General features: G+C 35.4%; 2 protein-coding genes across 2 annotated transcripts in view; one reads left to right on the top strand and one right to left on the bottom strand.

Moving 5' to 3' along the window:
- Positions 1-1,480, bottom strand: part of LOC113239256 (AN1-type zinc finger protein 2A-like) — a 9,947-nt gene extending 8,467 nt beyond the window's left edge. The window contains exons 1-2 of the mRNA XM_026476179.1: positions 1,411-1,480; positions 1,026-1,068 (exon numbers count right to left, since the gene is read on the bottom strand). Of these exons, the coding sequence (XP_026331964.1) occupies positions 1,026-1,068; positions 1,411-1,465 (98 nt within the window). The 5' untranslated portion in view covers positions 1,466-1,480. The remainder of the gene's footprint in view (positions 1-1,025; positions 1,069-1,410) is intronic.
- An 826-nt stretch (positions 1,481-2,306) lies between these two features.
- LOC113239248 (probable pyruvate dehydrogenase E1 component subunit alpha, mitochondrial) lies at positions 2,307-14,516 on the top strand. Its single transcript, XM_026476167.1, has 8 exons — positions 2,307-2,491; positions 2,579-2,653; positions 3,737-3,905; positions 6,616-6,839; positions 8,573-8,744; positions 11,627-11,776; positions 12,768-12,943; positions 13,798-14,516. Exons 1-8 carry the CDS (start codon positions 2,402-2,404, stop codon positions 13,975-13,977), a joined length of 1,236 nt encoding a protein of 411 aa, XP_026331952.1. The 5' UTR covers positions 2,307-2,401; the 3' UTR covers positions 13,978-14,516.
- Positions 14,517-15,448: the final 932 nt, after the last annotated feature.

Below are 15,448 nucleotides of genomic sequence, written 5' to 3'. Positions count from 1 at the left end.
TATCTGCATAAATGATACCTTAAAAGAAACAGCAATAACCAAGCATGTTTTTAAAAGTGTTTGAACAAAAACACCACCTGCCATTTTTTTTTAAATGGCGTCAAAAAACCGGTTTCGTTAATTATTCATCATTTTCGTAAACTTTAAAAGCCAGTAAAAAATATTTCCCACGATACAGATGCTTAGAACATGTTTTATTAGACTGTGTGCACATTACTTTATTGAAATAAAATAAAAAATAATTGAGTTATTATTTGAGCTGGTCTTTATTAGCCCATACCTCTAAAATTATTGGCTTTTTCTCAAAAAATCTTAAAATTTAAATTAAAAAAAAATTTTTAGACTTCGTCTTAGACAACCCTACCTAAAATGCTTCTAAATAGTCTATGCTACCTTCACATTAAAGCTTTGCATCGACCTTCCAAACACCCTGTATACAGTAAGAAGGTTAACTACAACTGTCACAATTTCATTAGTCTATCATAATTATTAATACAAAGATCAAAAAGTTCCTTTGATCTGACAGGACTTGTTTGTTTGTTTGACAGAATTTTTTGTGTTCAATCTTTGTATTATAATTTTATAGCACACTAGTGGAGTAATGTCACAAAAAGAAATAACTATCATGATAATAAAACATCATAACTTTCAATACAGTCAATATTCATTAGTTTATGTTATGCCCAATTTATGTAATCCTAACATTTAGTAGTGTAAGTAATGTAATCTTAGTGACAAACTTAGTGACCCAACAGTTAGCACTACAACCACTGGATATAGAAGCGTGGTGCAATTGAATTCGGGAAATTAAGTTTGGTTTGGGTATGCTGAATGGTACCCCAGAGAACACATTATATTATAATGCTGCACCCCCATTCCATAGTAATAAAATGAAAATGAAAAATAGTTTATTTGTACCTGTGTAATACTGTGTACTTTAACACAAAGACAATATAACCTGGCACCAGTATACTGTGAAGTCGTTTCACTAAAATATAGGAAATATAAACAGATGGTTTACTTACCAAAATACTTCTTTACATGCGTTACATTTCATGGGCAGGAAATCTGAAAGAGAAGGTTAAATAAATGAAAGACTAATTTAACGCACATTTATTTGTTACTAAATTCGGCGAGGTTCTAGAAGATACGGAAGTGACTGTGATTGATTATATATTCTTATGGAGGTCTACGTGTGAAACAGTTAACTTGTGCCAGATAACGAAAAATTCAGGACTCTTTAAAAAAAATTCTTCTTTTTGCTTAATGGCGCTACCCTTTAGATTCCGCCAGCATCGAGTTTTCCGCTTAGTAATTTTAATTTAAAAAAGTTAATTGTAGCCCAAACTTAGTTTAATTAAGTGAGGAAAAAAGACAATTACTGTAGAAGTTAGCACTCAACGATCTTACCAAGTCTGTTGCAAGATTTGTAGCAACAATTCTTCCCGATATGAGGAAACTCCATAGTTCTACACAAAAAAATAACTGCGCACAAATACAAAACACTTCCTACCAATATCGTTGCAAAAGCAAAATGATGATCTATAGCCGTTTCTCAATGTTTTATCATAACATATCAATTGCAAGTAATCGTCATCCACAATGAAACGACATTTTTTATTAATTCGCATTTCTTTGTCCTAAATATTAGTTAATATTAGTAGTAAAAGTGAAATAGCGCATAAAATTTTATAGGTATACATGAGGTATCTCTTTTTTACATTTTACGTTCTGTTAAAATGTAATTACTCACAGCTCATTGGTCTAAAAAATGACATCAGTTGTCATTTTATACTCTCGACCAATGGTTGGTCAATGATGCATGCAATGATAGTGTTGGTCATCATGGAAAAATTTCCACTTTCAAAAAATCATATTTTTCAGAAAAATAAATATTTTTTAACATTCAAATCAAAAGTTGAAGTTACTGAACGAAAACGATGGAGCCAACAGAAGGTGGTGTTGTGGTTGTTGGAGGTTTTTCGCTGTTGTGAAATAAATCATTAAATCATTTTAAATTTGGAAAACGTCAAATGTGGAAAATTAAAGGAAAAATATTGGAATATATACGGAAAATACTTATTTTTCTGTAAAATGAGATGTTTTCAAAATGGAAATTTTTTCATGACCCAACATACAATCTAATCATTTCATTACAGAATAGTACCTAATCACAACAAAACGCGAATGTTTGACCTATTTGTCCTATATTTGTTTGACACCTGTCAATGTAATGTCGTTTGGTACGTACATACCGTACCGTCGGGTATCTTGTCAAGTGAAACTGAAAATAAATTAGAGAAATCTTTATCTATCTAAAGACTGGGACGGCCACAAGCCAATATATTTTTAATTTCCTTGTTTTTTCTGTTATTGAGTGGTCCGAACTTTGGATCACTATATGACCTTGAGTGTCATTGAAAGATTAATAGCTAAGATGAGTAAAATTATCCCCTCTGCCGCTAAGATTCTATCCGGAAACACTGTTACGGTATGTAATGTCTTGATCCTTTGGGTTTTTTCAACTGCATACTCTACCATTTGTAATTATTGTATAATCAATTTATTCTACTTTTAGAAAGCGGCCGCCCCAGTCGTAACATCGTCAAAAGCTAAATACAGTACGAAAAATGAAGCTACATTCGAAACCAAAGTAAGTACCTGTTGTTAGAATCTGATATAATAACATGTTACTGATAAATTCCTTAGTCAGTCTCTAAGGTAAGTTTTTTTTCACATAAAGTACCTTAAGCAGGTAGTATGAGTTAGTCCATCGCCCTTATATAACCCAACCTTCAATGTGGCAAGTGTAGCTGTGTTGACGTTCGCACTGGATGTATGATACGTCTATGTAAACAAAGCTTTGTAATTGGTAAATAAACATGGGTTTCTTATTTACACTGGGTTTTTGCTCAAAGATCGAAAATTATATTATTTAATACTTCAAACTTCAATTAAGGGTCAAATGTGGAAACAGAATCGAAATTTGTTTGAAAATATACTGAACACAAACTTTTATAACTCGGAAGTTACAAAGAATTACCTATACCTGGCTTCGGCAACCTTTTGAGTTGGAAGAACCAAAAATTACAATTTACAAAATGTCACAGTTTTTAAAGAGCCACTAAAACTTTTCTTGCCAATATAAGAGTACTTGCTTAAATAAAGGTATTTGATTTAAAGTATTTTTGATTTTGATCTGTGTTGAAGTGTCAATAGTTGCATTGATTTTATTGCAATATTGCTTTAGATTTTCAAAATGAAGTCATTCACCGCTGTCAATGTCTTCTGCTAAAGTAATTAAGTTTTTTTTTTTTTTTCAAAACAAACCATTTGTTCTATCAGAGCATAGCCTGGGTTTTTCCTTGCCTTGCAGTTTTAGATTCAGCTCTTTTAATTTCACTGTGATATCCACTTAAAGTTGAATTTTTGCGACCATTTGTTGTCTTCCCGTTCAGGGTGATTAATGCTAAACTAAATGTATAAAACATTACACAAGAAAAAGATGACTATTATACATGAAAATTATCTTCAGTTCTATAGCAGTTAGATCAGTGGTGGTTAGACAGAAAGATGCATAATTACCCACATAATGAGTAGTTAAAAAGCTATCAATGTAAGTTGAGTAGTGTGTTTTTTACTGATGGTACAGTAATAACCATATTAAATAAAGAAATAGAACAGTAGCAAGAACATGAATAAACATAAGTTTTAGCAATTTTTTGTTTATTTCCAGCCCTTTAAACTCCACAAACTGGAGAAGGGCCCAGCTACAACAGCAACACTCACTTCAGAAGACGCACTTGACATGTATACAAAACTTGCAATGCTGCGTAGACTAGAGACTGCAGCTGGCAATTTGTATAAGGAAAAGATCATCAGAGGATTCTGTCATTTGTATTCAGGTATAGTATACAGCCTGTCCAAAATAATTCTGAACTTGTCAAGAAATGACACTCTGAAAGTGTTGGTATGACCATCTTTAAAATAGGCCTCATTCACTCAAATTGTAAGCAATTTTGTGAAGAACTCTACACTGGTGATGGGGGAGTGGAACACTTATATCTGGGTTAAATATTGACACGTCATCATGTTGTTGGACATAGTCTGTTTGGGGCTAGATAGCTTGAATCTTTGGTCTTATCCACTCTGTCTTAGAATATCTTTGTTTTCTGGTTTCTTGATCCACATACTTGCATACACATATGCAACAGAACATACATTTTATTTTCTCAACTGTCACTAGGAAATTTTATTATCATGACAAAAGAAACAATACAGAAATAAAATCTGGGTTATGGTCGTTTTAATATGATATACATATAATAAAAGCGTGCAGGTCGATTATTCCCAAAGTATAAAAATAATCCTGTTTGTCTTTTTGGTTACGAGAGTGGAACCCATTTAGGCAGGTTGTAACCAAAGTTTTGACTTTCCAGAAATGAAATAATAATAGTTCACATTATACAGATAGTATCTACGTACCTATTTACATAATGCTTTTTCTTATTGTAGACATACAGATTGTGTATGAAGTACACATTTCATAACAAACAAGACATGTGGTTAGATAAATGTAGAAAATTGACATGTATTTTTTTGTAAAGTTCCCCACTATTCATGTTTTAGACTATGGAAACCAAAGGACATGTTATATTGACATATCTTCGCCTTACTTTCTCAAACTCATATCTTAAAATGAGTGATTGTTCAGGAGAAGCAAAAAACTTCTAAGTTTATTTATTACACATTGAGGATTTTCATTTGGGTGCAATGTTTTAAGAATCGGTAAAAGTATACATTTAGATATAGTTGTGTGAAATCAGCCTGTAATTTAGTATATAAAACGCATTTTTTTAAGATACGAGTTTGTTGAATTGTGGTAACCGCTAATTTCAATTACTTTTGCGCTTAAGTTGCGTGTTTACTGCTTTCAAATTACCACAATTAACTGTAATTTCTTGATTTAATAATTAAATTAAACAACCGATTTTGTTAATGTAACTTAATATTTATTACGTAGGTAATACAGATAAACATTGAAAGAAATTAGGTGCGTTCATTAAGTTCGTAATAGAGTCCATCACTCGTGAGGCACATCATTATAAAAACTATGATAGTCTGCAGGAATCATATGTTTCAAACCTTGTAAATCGTTATATTTTGTGCAGGGTGTTGGTTCGTCGAGACAGCGTACCGGCAGTTGGCGCTTTTACTTGCCTAAGCGATAATATTGCAATCACATACGCTTTTTTTCTTCCCATGTCTGCGACCAAAAAGCATCAAAGATGTTCTTTCTCTCTGCTTCTGTAATTTCGTTGCATTGATTACCAAATTTTCTTGCACACGTTTCAGAATCTGGATTGTAAAGTTCTTGCTTTTCTTTTTCCGTTCCTACAGTGCTTTCATTTTCCTTTCTTTTAATTGATGAATATTCTTGTCCGCGCATTCTCTTACGTTTTAGTCTGTTCCTAGTCCAGTTTTATTTATTTCCTTGACTTTTTCGTGCTCTTTTCATTTCGATAAGTCCAGATGATTCGTCCAACTGTTTAGATGTTTGTCCATCGTTAGATGTCTGTGAGTCTGACACACACGGGTCATATTCGCTTACACTTATTGAAAATTCAGATTGATATGAAAGGCTCCGATTGATATGAATGGTTGGAAATTATAGGACTGCCGAACATGAACATTGGATCAAGTGCCATTTTCATTTGATCGCTCCATTTTGAAGTCAAATTTTAATAGAACTTTGAATGTAACTAGATTACATGATAATGCAATTCCATCGTTGCATTTATTGGTGAATAACTTTATATTTAATTTTGATTAAAATGGCTCTTACTTGCCTAGTAATAATAGCCTAGTATTAATCATACTTTGATTACAGTAAACTATACAAATTTGCAAACATAAAAAACAGTTTCAACATTCAAGCCTTTCATTTGCATGTCGATATTGATTTGATCTATGATTATGGTACAACAGTAAATCCGCCATTTGTGGTGGACATTTGTGTTTTAGGTAGGGACGTTTATTACGTAGATAGGGCAGCTCCTTTCCTTTATTTTTTTCCATCCTCTAAGGGTCGTATTCCAGAACTCTACTCAATACTCAAGTCAGGACTTGAGTATTGCAGTGAGCACTGAAAATCATACTCAAGTCCTTGCCATTAGGGTCCTATTTCCAGTGCTTGAAATCATACTCAAGTCTGCTCAAATCCTGACTTGAGCAATCCAGAACTCTACTCAATACTCAAATCAGGACTCGAGTATTGCAGTGAGCACTGAAAATCATACTCAAGTCCTTGCCATTAGGGTCGTATTTCCAGTGCTTGAAATCATACTCAAGTCTGCTCAAATCCTGACTTGAGCATTGAGTAGAGTTCTAGAATACGACCCTAAGATTCATGTAAACTTATTAGAGTAGCACTGTGACAGCTGTCAAAAACACATTTAAAGTTGATAAATTTGAAACAAAATCCGTATTATAAAGGCGGGGAGGCTACACAAAACTGGAAAAATTGGCATGTGGTCTACTATCCAAAAGAGTGGGTACTTCTGGTGGTGTAGATGTTTTAAGACAATTCATTCAATTGGTTCAATTTTAAAACAGGTCAAGAGGCTGTAGCAGTTGGTATGCGTGCAGCAATGCGAGATGTGGACTCAGTGATAACAGCATACCGTTGTCACGGATGGACACATCTCATGGGAATCAGTGCAGTTGGGGTTTTGTCTGAGTTGACTGGCCGTAAGAGTGGATGCTCCCGTGGTAAAGGTGGTTCTATGCATTTGTATGGACGGAACTTCTATGGTGGCAATGGCATTGTTGGCGCACAGGTATCTATCATGATGATTATTATTATTATTTTGGATATCTTTTTTATATCTCTTCCATAGCTAAAAAGATGAATTTAGAATTTCTGAATGGGAGAGATGGTATTCCCCGGTAATGGTACTGTCGGCCGAGATCAGGGACTCACGTTGAAAAACCGACGAACGATATGATTATTATTATTATTATATAATTAGGGTGACTTATTCAAGGCCTATACATCTATTACAGCCAGCAACAATTGACCAATAAAATTGTACAATTGGAGTCATGACCAACAGAATAAAAGAATTGTAAATTCTTAGCTCCAATTGTTTTTACCTTCTCTGGCTGAGGCATATATTTGCCCAAAAGTGAAAAACTATCTGTCATATATTGATAAAATTTGAAAGATAAATCCATCTATTTGTTTTGCTATGTGATAAAAGTATCATGCTTATGATATATTCTTATCGTATCTCTTCAGTTTAATTTGTTAGTGTGGCAATGGTATAAGGTAGTTTATTCTCTGGAACATAGTTTCCCAAAGTGGTCCCTACTGCCCACCAGAAGGCGCTGAAGAGTCCTAGGGAGGCGGATGGAGCCTCTGAAGCTATTGGGGGGGCCTTGATGCTGTCCGGGGGTGCTACCGCACTTGAAAAAAAGAAAACCTGAATTATCTATATAAACTACACTACATATAGGTATATATGTAGTGATTTTTTTGTGTTAAATTAATATAAAAAATATGTGTTTTTAATATTTTTAGTGGTGGAATTTTTTTAAGCGAAAAAGTTTGGGAACCTATCAGTGGCGAGGCGTGAAAATTTTCCTTGGTAAAGCCAAAGCTTTAATTTTTTGAAGAAACAAAAAACACTTGCTTTAACAAAAATTTATTTTTCCGTTAAAAAGGCGCCTTGGCGACACTTTAATGCAACACTTATTAGCAGACAAGATACTAGTTCACTTCATTTCACAGGTTAACTTATTCTACACATAAAATAAGTATAGTTTTTAAAGTAATTTACTACATAATTATTAATACAAAGATCAAACACTCGGAAAAAATTCCTTCGATCCGTCCGGATTCGAACTGACGTCTTCTAGCTTACCGTGCCAGACGCTATACCAACTGTTCAGAACATTTATGAGTCCAATTGCTGACTTTACTTACTGTTAAGGTAATAGACACATCAATATCGAAATCCTCCATTTTAATTAGTCAACAAATTCACGTCTGTAATCTCCGACTATACTTTATGGTAGAATTTGCGATCAAAAATGTAAACATGGTTGCCAATGATATAAATCCGTCGAGAAAAATTTCACCAATCGCGGTTTCGTTTTACCGTTAAATTGGTTAAACCCTCAAGTTTTACCGTTACTACTAAAAATGAAGTTGTTTCAAACACAAACAAATCATATTTTCTCTTAAGAATGTGAACTGCTACTTTTGACTCTCGGACTATCGTTCACATCGACTACAGTCGACGTTTGCAATTGAACTCTCAACTGCACGCAGTTTCGACTGCATGCACGCATTAACGGCAGACGTGCAGTCCACGTACATTTATAAGCAGCAGGCAAACTCAATCTTTCAAATCAAGTATTTCTCGCACTGATATCGAAAGAGTCATGTGCATAGAATTTAGTTTGTATTTGCGCGATCGACACCGTAATATATTTAAAATTGTTTCACGCTAAAAGGGAACTACCGTGATTTATCGATAACTGGACGATTTTTTTTAAAATATTTTAGGTGCCATTAGGCGCAGGTGTAGCGTTCGCCCATAAATATAAAGAAGATGGTGGTGTAAACTTTGCTCTTTACGGTGATGGAGCAGCCAACCAAGGACAGCTCTTTGAGGCTTACAACATGGCCAAACTGTGGAACTTACCTTGCGTGTTTGTTTGCGAGAACAATGGATATGGTAAGCATTCGTTTGCAATTCAACTTGCTATATTTTTGCTAGTAAAATATAAGTCCAAATAAAGCGCAGAATGAGAAATAATTATAAATTGAAATCCATGCAACATTTACTTTACTGGATATCATGATGTGTTTTTTACTATATGATGTTATATAACATATGGTGTTATTAAGTAAAGTCCCCACCAACGACACGGTTCGTCTTCTCATTCTTCGTTTGGGTCGAACATTGTTTGATAGAGCATTCGTTCGAGAAAGCCTTCATTCGATGGAACCAAAAAATCAAGCTATACGATCAAGGGGTCAATGGATCAATGAGTCTATCAATCATTCATCCTAATTGTTTCCTGGCATAGTGTCCATTACATGGTAATTTTGTAAGTTTAATCTGTTTTTCAGTATGTTATGATTATTTATGATTGCACATATAGTCATTTTGAATGCTCATACACACATCAAAAAAAGTTTGCGATCACTTCGAAAAACTGAAATCTTTTTTGTTACTGTAGATTATATTATGATTTTTTCTTCTTTTTAGATTCTTTATTTAAAAATAAATTAGAACATAAAACAATGACCCCGTTCAATTGTTTTTTCATATAAAAAGGCTTTCAGTCCTAGCTTACGCTCATTCAGAAATCTGATTTAGTCAATTATAAGCGATTCAAGATATTTTTCGCGGAAAGTTGTGATTGAAAAAATGCCAAGAGGATAATCAGAGGTTTTACGAGCTAGAATAGTAACTTTGAGGGAAGAAGGATACACCACGAGAGTAATAGCACGCAGACTTGCTATATCCCAATCCTGTGTCGTGGCTACGTTGCAGAGGTATCACGGAATGGGGAATTTAGCTGACCGACCCCGCAGCGGTCGCCCAACTGTTTTGACAGCTGCCCAAAAGCGCTATATTAGATTGCTGGCAGCCCGTGATCCAACAATCAACGCCACTAAAATAAAAGCAGAAGTCAGGGCCGCCTCTGGGCTTGAAGTTAGCACGCAGACCGTTCGCAATTGCTTGCACCAGGCTGGATTACGAGCACGGAGGTCTTGGTGAGCTCCGCTCAATTCCCGGCAAACGTCAACAACGAAGATTGCAGTGGGCTAGACTTCGGCAAAATGAAGAAGGTAAGGACGAAAACATTTGGCAAAACTGTCTCTTCGTTGACGAATCCCGAATCAGCACTCATCCAGATAACCGACGGGTCCGTGTCTGGAGAAGACCAGGCGACCGTGAAAGACAAAGAACTGCCACTGGAACAGTTCAGCAAGGCGGAAAATCGGTGTCCTTTTGGGGTGGCATTATGATTGGAGCTAGAACGCCTTTGATCCCGTATCGGGGCTTCATGACAGCAGACATGTACAAAGCAGTTGCTATTGATGATATCGTCAGACCATTCCGAGTAAACCATGGGCACCAATTTGTACTGGTCGATGATAATGCGCCCGCACATCGAGCTCAACGAGTCAATGCTGCTCTTCAAGAATACGATATAACACGATTAGACTGGCCTGCCGGCTCGCCCGACTTAAACCCAATAGAGCACGCGTGGGATGCTCTTAAACGAGCAGTATGGAACCGTGAGCCACGTCCCCAGACAGTTCCAGAGCTCAGGGAAGCCGCTATTGAAGAATGGGATAGGTTACCCCAGGAAATGCTGGATAACATGATCCTCAGCATGCCCAGGAGGATCTTCGCATGTATTCGAGCCAGGGGAGGAGTTATTTTATATTGAATTCACACCTTTTAATAATAAATTGTTGTTTAAGTTTAATTAAACAGTCTTTTTCTTTCTATGAAATTTCTATCACTATTACATTATGATTAATGACTCAATTTTTTAAAATAAATAATAAAAAATAGTTTTATATTTTAATTTCAAACAGGGTATGCCTATTTAAAGAAAGCATACAACATAGATTTTTTCTTGATAAAGTTAAATTTAAAGAATTATAGGAGCTATATGCTATTGATCGCAAACTTTTTTTGATGTGTGTAAGTTTTTTGTTTTGTAGGAGTTATTTTTCCTAGAAAGAAATTTTAATGTCCTAAGTGTAGTTTTATTTTATTTTAAAGGTACACAAACCGAATGTAATCATTACATGATAGCAGATACAGTTTGATATGTTAATAGCCCAGATCACATTCCAAAAACAGTCTGCCTACACAGCATTTTAAAATTAGTCTTAGTATTAGGTTAGTGTAAAATTACGATTTCCAAATCCAAAACGATTAATTAAAAAAAAGTTTAATAAATAATTTTACAAAGTGATTTGTTTAAATAGTTAAAAAAATAATAGTAACAACAATGTAACAGAACAGAAAATGATCAAAAGCTAAAACTCAAGCGATACACGTAATTGCGTCTTATATACATTTTTAACAATGATACATTTAACTTTAAACAGATTATATATCATCAGGAAAGAATAAAAGTCAATTGTATAATTTGACACTTTTAAACGCCATATGGAAGTATCGTGAGGGACGAGTGGCCCGCTAAAGCATCGAACATATGATCGAATTATTTGACCCGGTCACATTACGCATGGATCATGATCGACCCTGGTTATCAGAATTGATCGACCGACACAGGTAATAGCGGGATCTTTTTCAGTCTTCTGGTAAAGGTACCTGGCTGAATGAAGAAACTTTTATAAGTTTCATGTCGTTTGTGTCGTTTAAATTCAGTACAAAAATCTGTAGCAAATACCTTAAGGTATTCGTGAGATCTACTGACTTGATCTGTAGCTCAGTTGGTAAGAGCGGTAGCCACGATGAGGCAACAGACATTGGTTCGAGTCCAGTTGGACTGAAGGAATGTTTCTTTCTGATTGTTCAATCTTTGTGCCAATTATAATGAGAATACGTAATAATTGTTACAGGCATGGGTACTAGTGTGGACCGGTCGTCAGCAAGTACAGATTATTACTCTCGAGGCGATTACGTGCCTGGCATCTGGGTGGACGGTATGGATGTCCTGGCCACCAGAGAGGCCACCAAGTTCGCTATAGAACATTGCACCAGCGGGAAAGGTGATTTTAATAATGTTCTATTTGTTTCATTATTTTTTGTTTTTTAACCGATTTCAAAAAAGGGAGGACGTTCTCAATTCGAATGTTTTTTTTTGTATGTATGTTAAATATGGCAAATTAGGGGATATCGCGCACTTTCCTGTAACCGATTTAAATAGAACTTGGCAAATGGATGTAATTCCACGAACTTTGAATTGTTATTTATTGAAGGTTTTTTTTATATAAAATATAAGTGCACATTTAACCTCCATCTCACCTAATGGAAAGTGGCGATGAGGTCGACGATGGAGCATGCACACCTAAATAATGCCTATTCACTCTCGCCTTGAAAAGCCCAAGTTATAACGTTCAGGGAACAAGTCTGCAGGCAGGGAATTCCACTCCATAGCCGTTCGCCAATTTAAATGCCTGTATGTGATGTCGCCAGGTAAAAAGGCCTCCATTTAAAAATACACTACCGGAAATGCAAAAGCTTTTCTGCTACTTTGACATCTTATAATATCTTTATTTTTGTTTTAGTTCAGGTGTTAGAATATCTATAATATAATAAGCCGTGGTAGCCGAATGGTTTGACTACCGCCTCTCAACCAGAGGGCGTAGGTTCGAGGCCGGGCTCGCCTCTGAGTTTTTCGGAATGTATGTGGGAAATTTAATTTGAAATTTACCAACTTTCCGGTGAAGGAAAACATCTTGACGAAACCTGAACGTCGAGGAACGTGTAAAGTCACCAACCCGCATTGGACCATCGTGGCGGACTATGGCCTATACTCTCGCCTAAGAGGAGACCCGTGTCCAGCAGTGGCACGTATAAATAGATTGATAATGATGATATTGGAATAATTTTTGTTTTTAAATTACGACTAAAAGTGTATTAGTTCAGTTAAATATCGAATCAATAGTAAAAAGTATTTGAAGTTATGCATTGATTACTTACTGAAGAGTATTGTGGATTTTGGACATAAGCTTTCAAGGTTTGCGTTTAATTCTCAAGGCCCGTTGCTAATGGAGATGGAGACATACCGGTACAGTGGTCACTCGATGTCCGACCCAGGCACGTCGTACCGCACGCGCGACGAAGTTCAAGAAGTGCGCCAGACCAGAGATCCCATCACGTCTTTCAAGGACAGGATTATCAACAACGAACTCGTTACGCCCGATCAACTTAAGGTAATATAACCTTTTATTACTAAGTACAAAATTAAGTGAAACATTGACACAAAGGATTTTCATGGCCATGAAAGATGTAATAGACATAAAAAAAATATGGCTTGTATTCGTAAGTTTTTGACCCTCAAATTGTGGCTTTAGTATATTGACGACTTCGATTTGTACTGTGGGAAATTTATTTTATTTTATTTAACTTGTTTGGGTGTTCCGGGTAGTGCCCGGAGTGTATTCCGTTATTCTGGTACTCATGGTATAGGGAGTTACGGTACGGATATGGATATGATAAACTCTGAGTGGCACTGTAATTACTATGGGTGGTCGCTTACCACCATCGAGTATGTAACCAGAAATAGAGACGAAATAAGGGCCATCCATCCCTGGCAACTCATCAGTCAAATGGTTCTGATATCACTTTTAAATATCAACTCTTGTTTGCGCTGAAATCACAAATTAAAAAGCTGAAATAGTACATCGCCAACAACTGGGGTGCTGTTCCATTCGGTGGTGTGGGAAAAACAGCAAAACATCTAATTACAAAACAAAAGGAATCTCATCGGTAATTAAATATTAAATTATGTAATTTTTAATTTTTTTTCATTATAGCAAAACTCAAGTTTAAGTGGTCGTTTTGAAGTGAAGCAGTTGACGACCCCCGTCAATTGTTTCGAATTCGGGCTGGCCAATCGGAGTGCAGTTGTCACCGTAATGATATGGCAGAATAGTTTTGAAACAAATTAAATGACATTTCGTCTCTATTTCTGGTTATATACTCGATGCTTACCACAAGCGCACGACTTGCTCGTCCCATCGCATGATATCATAAAACAAAATGAATACTAATATTTTTGTTACAGGAAATCGACGCTAAAGTACGTAGCGAAGTAGACGCAGCAACGAAACAGGCCAAGTCTGAACCTGAAATCGGAATTGAAGAGTTGGCCGCTGACATTTACTGCAACAATCTGCACGATGAAATCCGCGGTGTACACCCGGAGGCACCGTTGCAACACATTCAAGTAGCTGTGCGTAACTAACCGAAGGTGTTCGTTGCACCAAATATGTTTGAATAATATTGGGATATTAATTTATTTCACTTTTCATGTTCTTCTAGTTTTAAACTATACCTATTGTAGTAAAAACGTGATTAATTGTTGAGCGGTGAGGTCATCGTGTTTTAAATATTTTTTATTCCGTTGTGCACGTGATACTCGGCTGAGTTACAAAAGTGTACTGAAAAGTCAACAGCCTCGCGCTGGTGCCAGGTGTCTGTTCCTTTAACATGCAGTGGATGGCGCCAGGAGTATTGTATTGTGAACCTTATGACTGAGTTACAAGGGTTGTTATCTCAAATGTGGTTCAAGCTTAGGCGCGAACACCTAAATTTATATTTATAAAACTTCGTTGCCATAATACGGTGGAATCATTAATTTTTAAAAATACATTCATCTAAGAAAATTGCAGTTTGTCTAAATGGAATGTGTCGATTATTATAAAATATATTGTAATTTATTCTTCTTCTGAATCGTTTTCTCACTGCTGAAGGTCGTGACTCGCATTTCATCCTGCTACTCGTTTGTCCCCATACAGTCATTAATATAAACAATATATTTTGAACGTCGACACGTTGCGTAATTTTGAAGATTAAGTTCTACTGACAACAAGAACATTGTGGCAAAAGTCATCTTCTCTTTTTGAAGGTCTGCACTAAAGCAATAACTTGATGGTTTTATACCATTTATTTTTACCATTTATACCACTTATTATTGGATATTTCAAAAACCAAAGGCATTAAACATTTTTTAAATTTGCATTTTTTCTATAGACTTTTTGCACAATGTGGTTTTTGATATATCCATCGGTCAATTTGTGCTCACGGGACGTTAGCGAATATATAAACTTATTAGTTTAAAAACTCGAGATTAACCGATTCATTTTAAAAAATCATTAAAAATTTAATTCATGGTGTATTAAATTCATTAAACATTTTTAAATTATTGAAACATTTTGTATAGAAACCAATTATCAGGGTTATGCACAAAAATCGTGTAGATCTTGATTGATGTAGCCATATTTAGGTCTTCGTTATGTAGTGTTAAGTGACAAGTGATACTGCTAATGCAGAACTAGAATCCCGTGGAAAGAAAGGTTGGCAAGTTGAATTTCAAACTTCAGCATGTGGCAGCAGTTTAGAACTAATTGTTTCTACGGACATCACGAATAGTGATGTTAAAAGTCGATACTAGCGCCACCATTTTAAGCCAGAGTTCTAAAGTAACTTGCCTGCTTTAACCACTGCCTTTTTCGAGCGAATGGAATACAGTTTCCATGAGTTGTAGATAATTGTAGTAAAAGTATATTTATCATGTTCATCTTTATTCTACAAGTAATATACGCGCGCAATATCGATGATTAAAGAGTTAAATGTACTTAAATGTGTTTTATTTTATTTATTTGTTAAATTGTTTTCATTTTGTCAACCCAATTAGTCAAGAGCGTGTCTAGCTT

The sequence above is a fragment of the Hyposmocoma kahamanoa genome, unplaced genomic scaffold, assembly GCF_003589595.1.
Source record: "Hyposmocoma kahamanoa isolate Upper Pololo Valley unplaced genomic scaffold, ASM358959v1 99705, whole genome shotgun sequence".
In the NCBI taxonomy this organism is placed as follows: domain Eukaryota; kingdom Metazoa; phylum Arthropoda; class Insecta; order Lepidoptera; family Cosmopterigidae; genus Hyposmocoma; species Hyposmocoma kahamanoa.
This window is presented reverse-complemented; position numbering and strand designations above follow the sequence as displayed.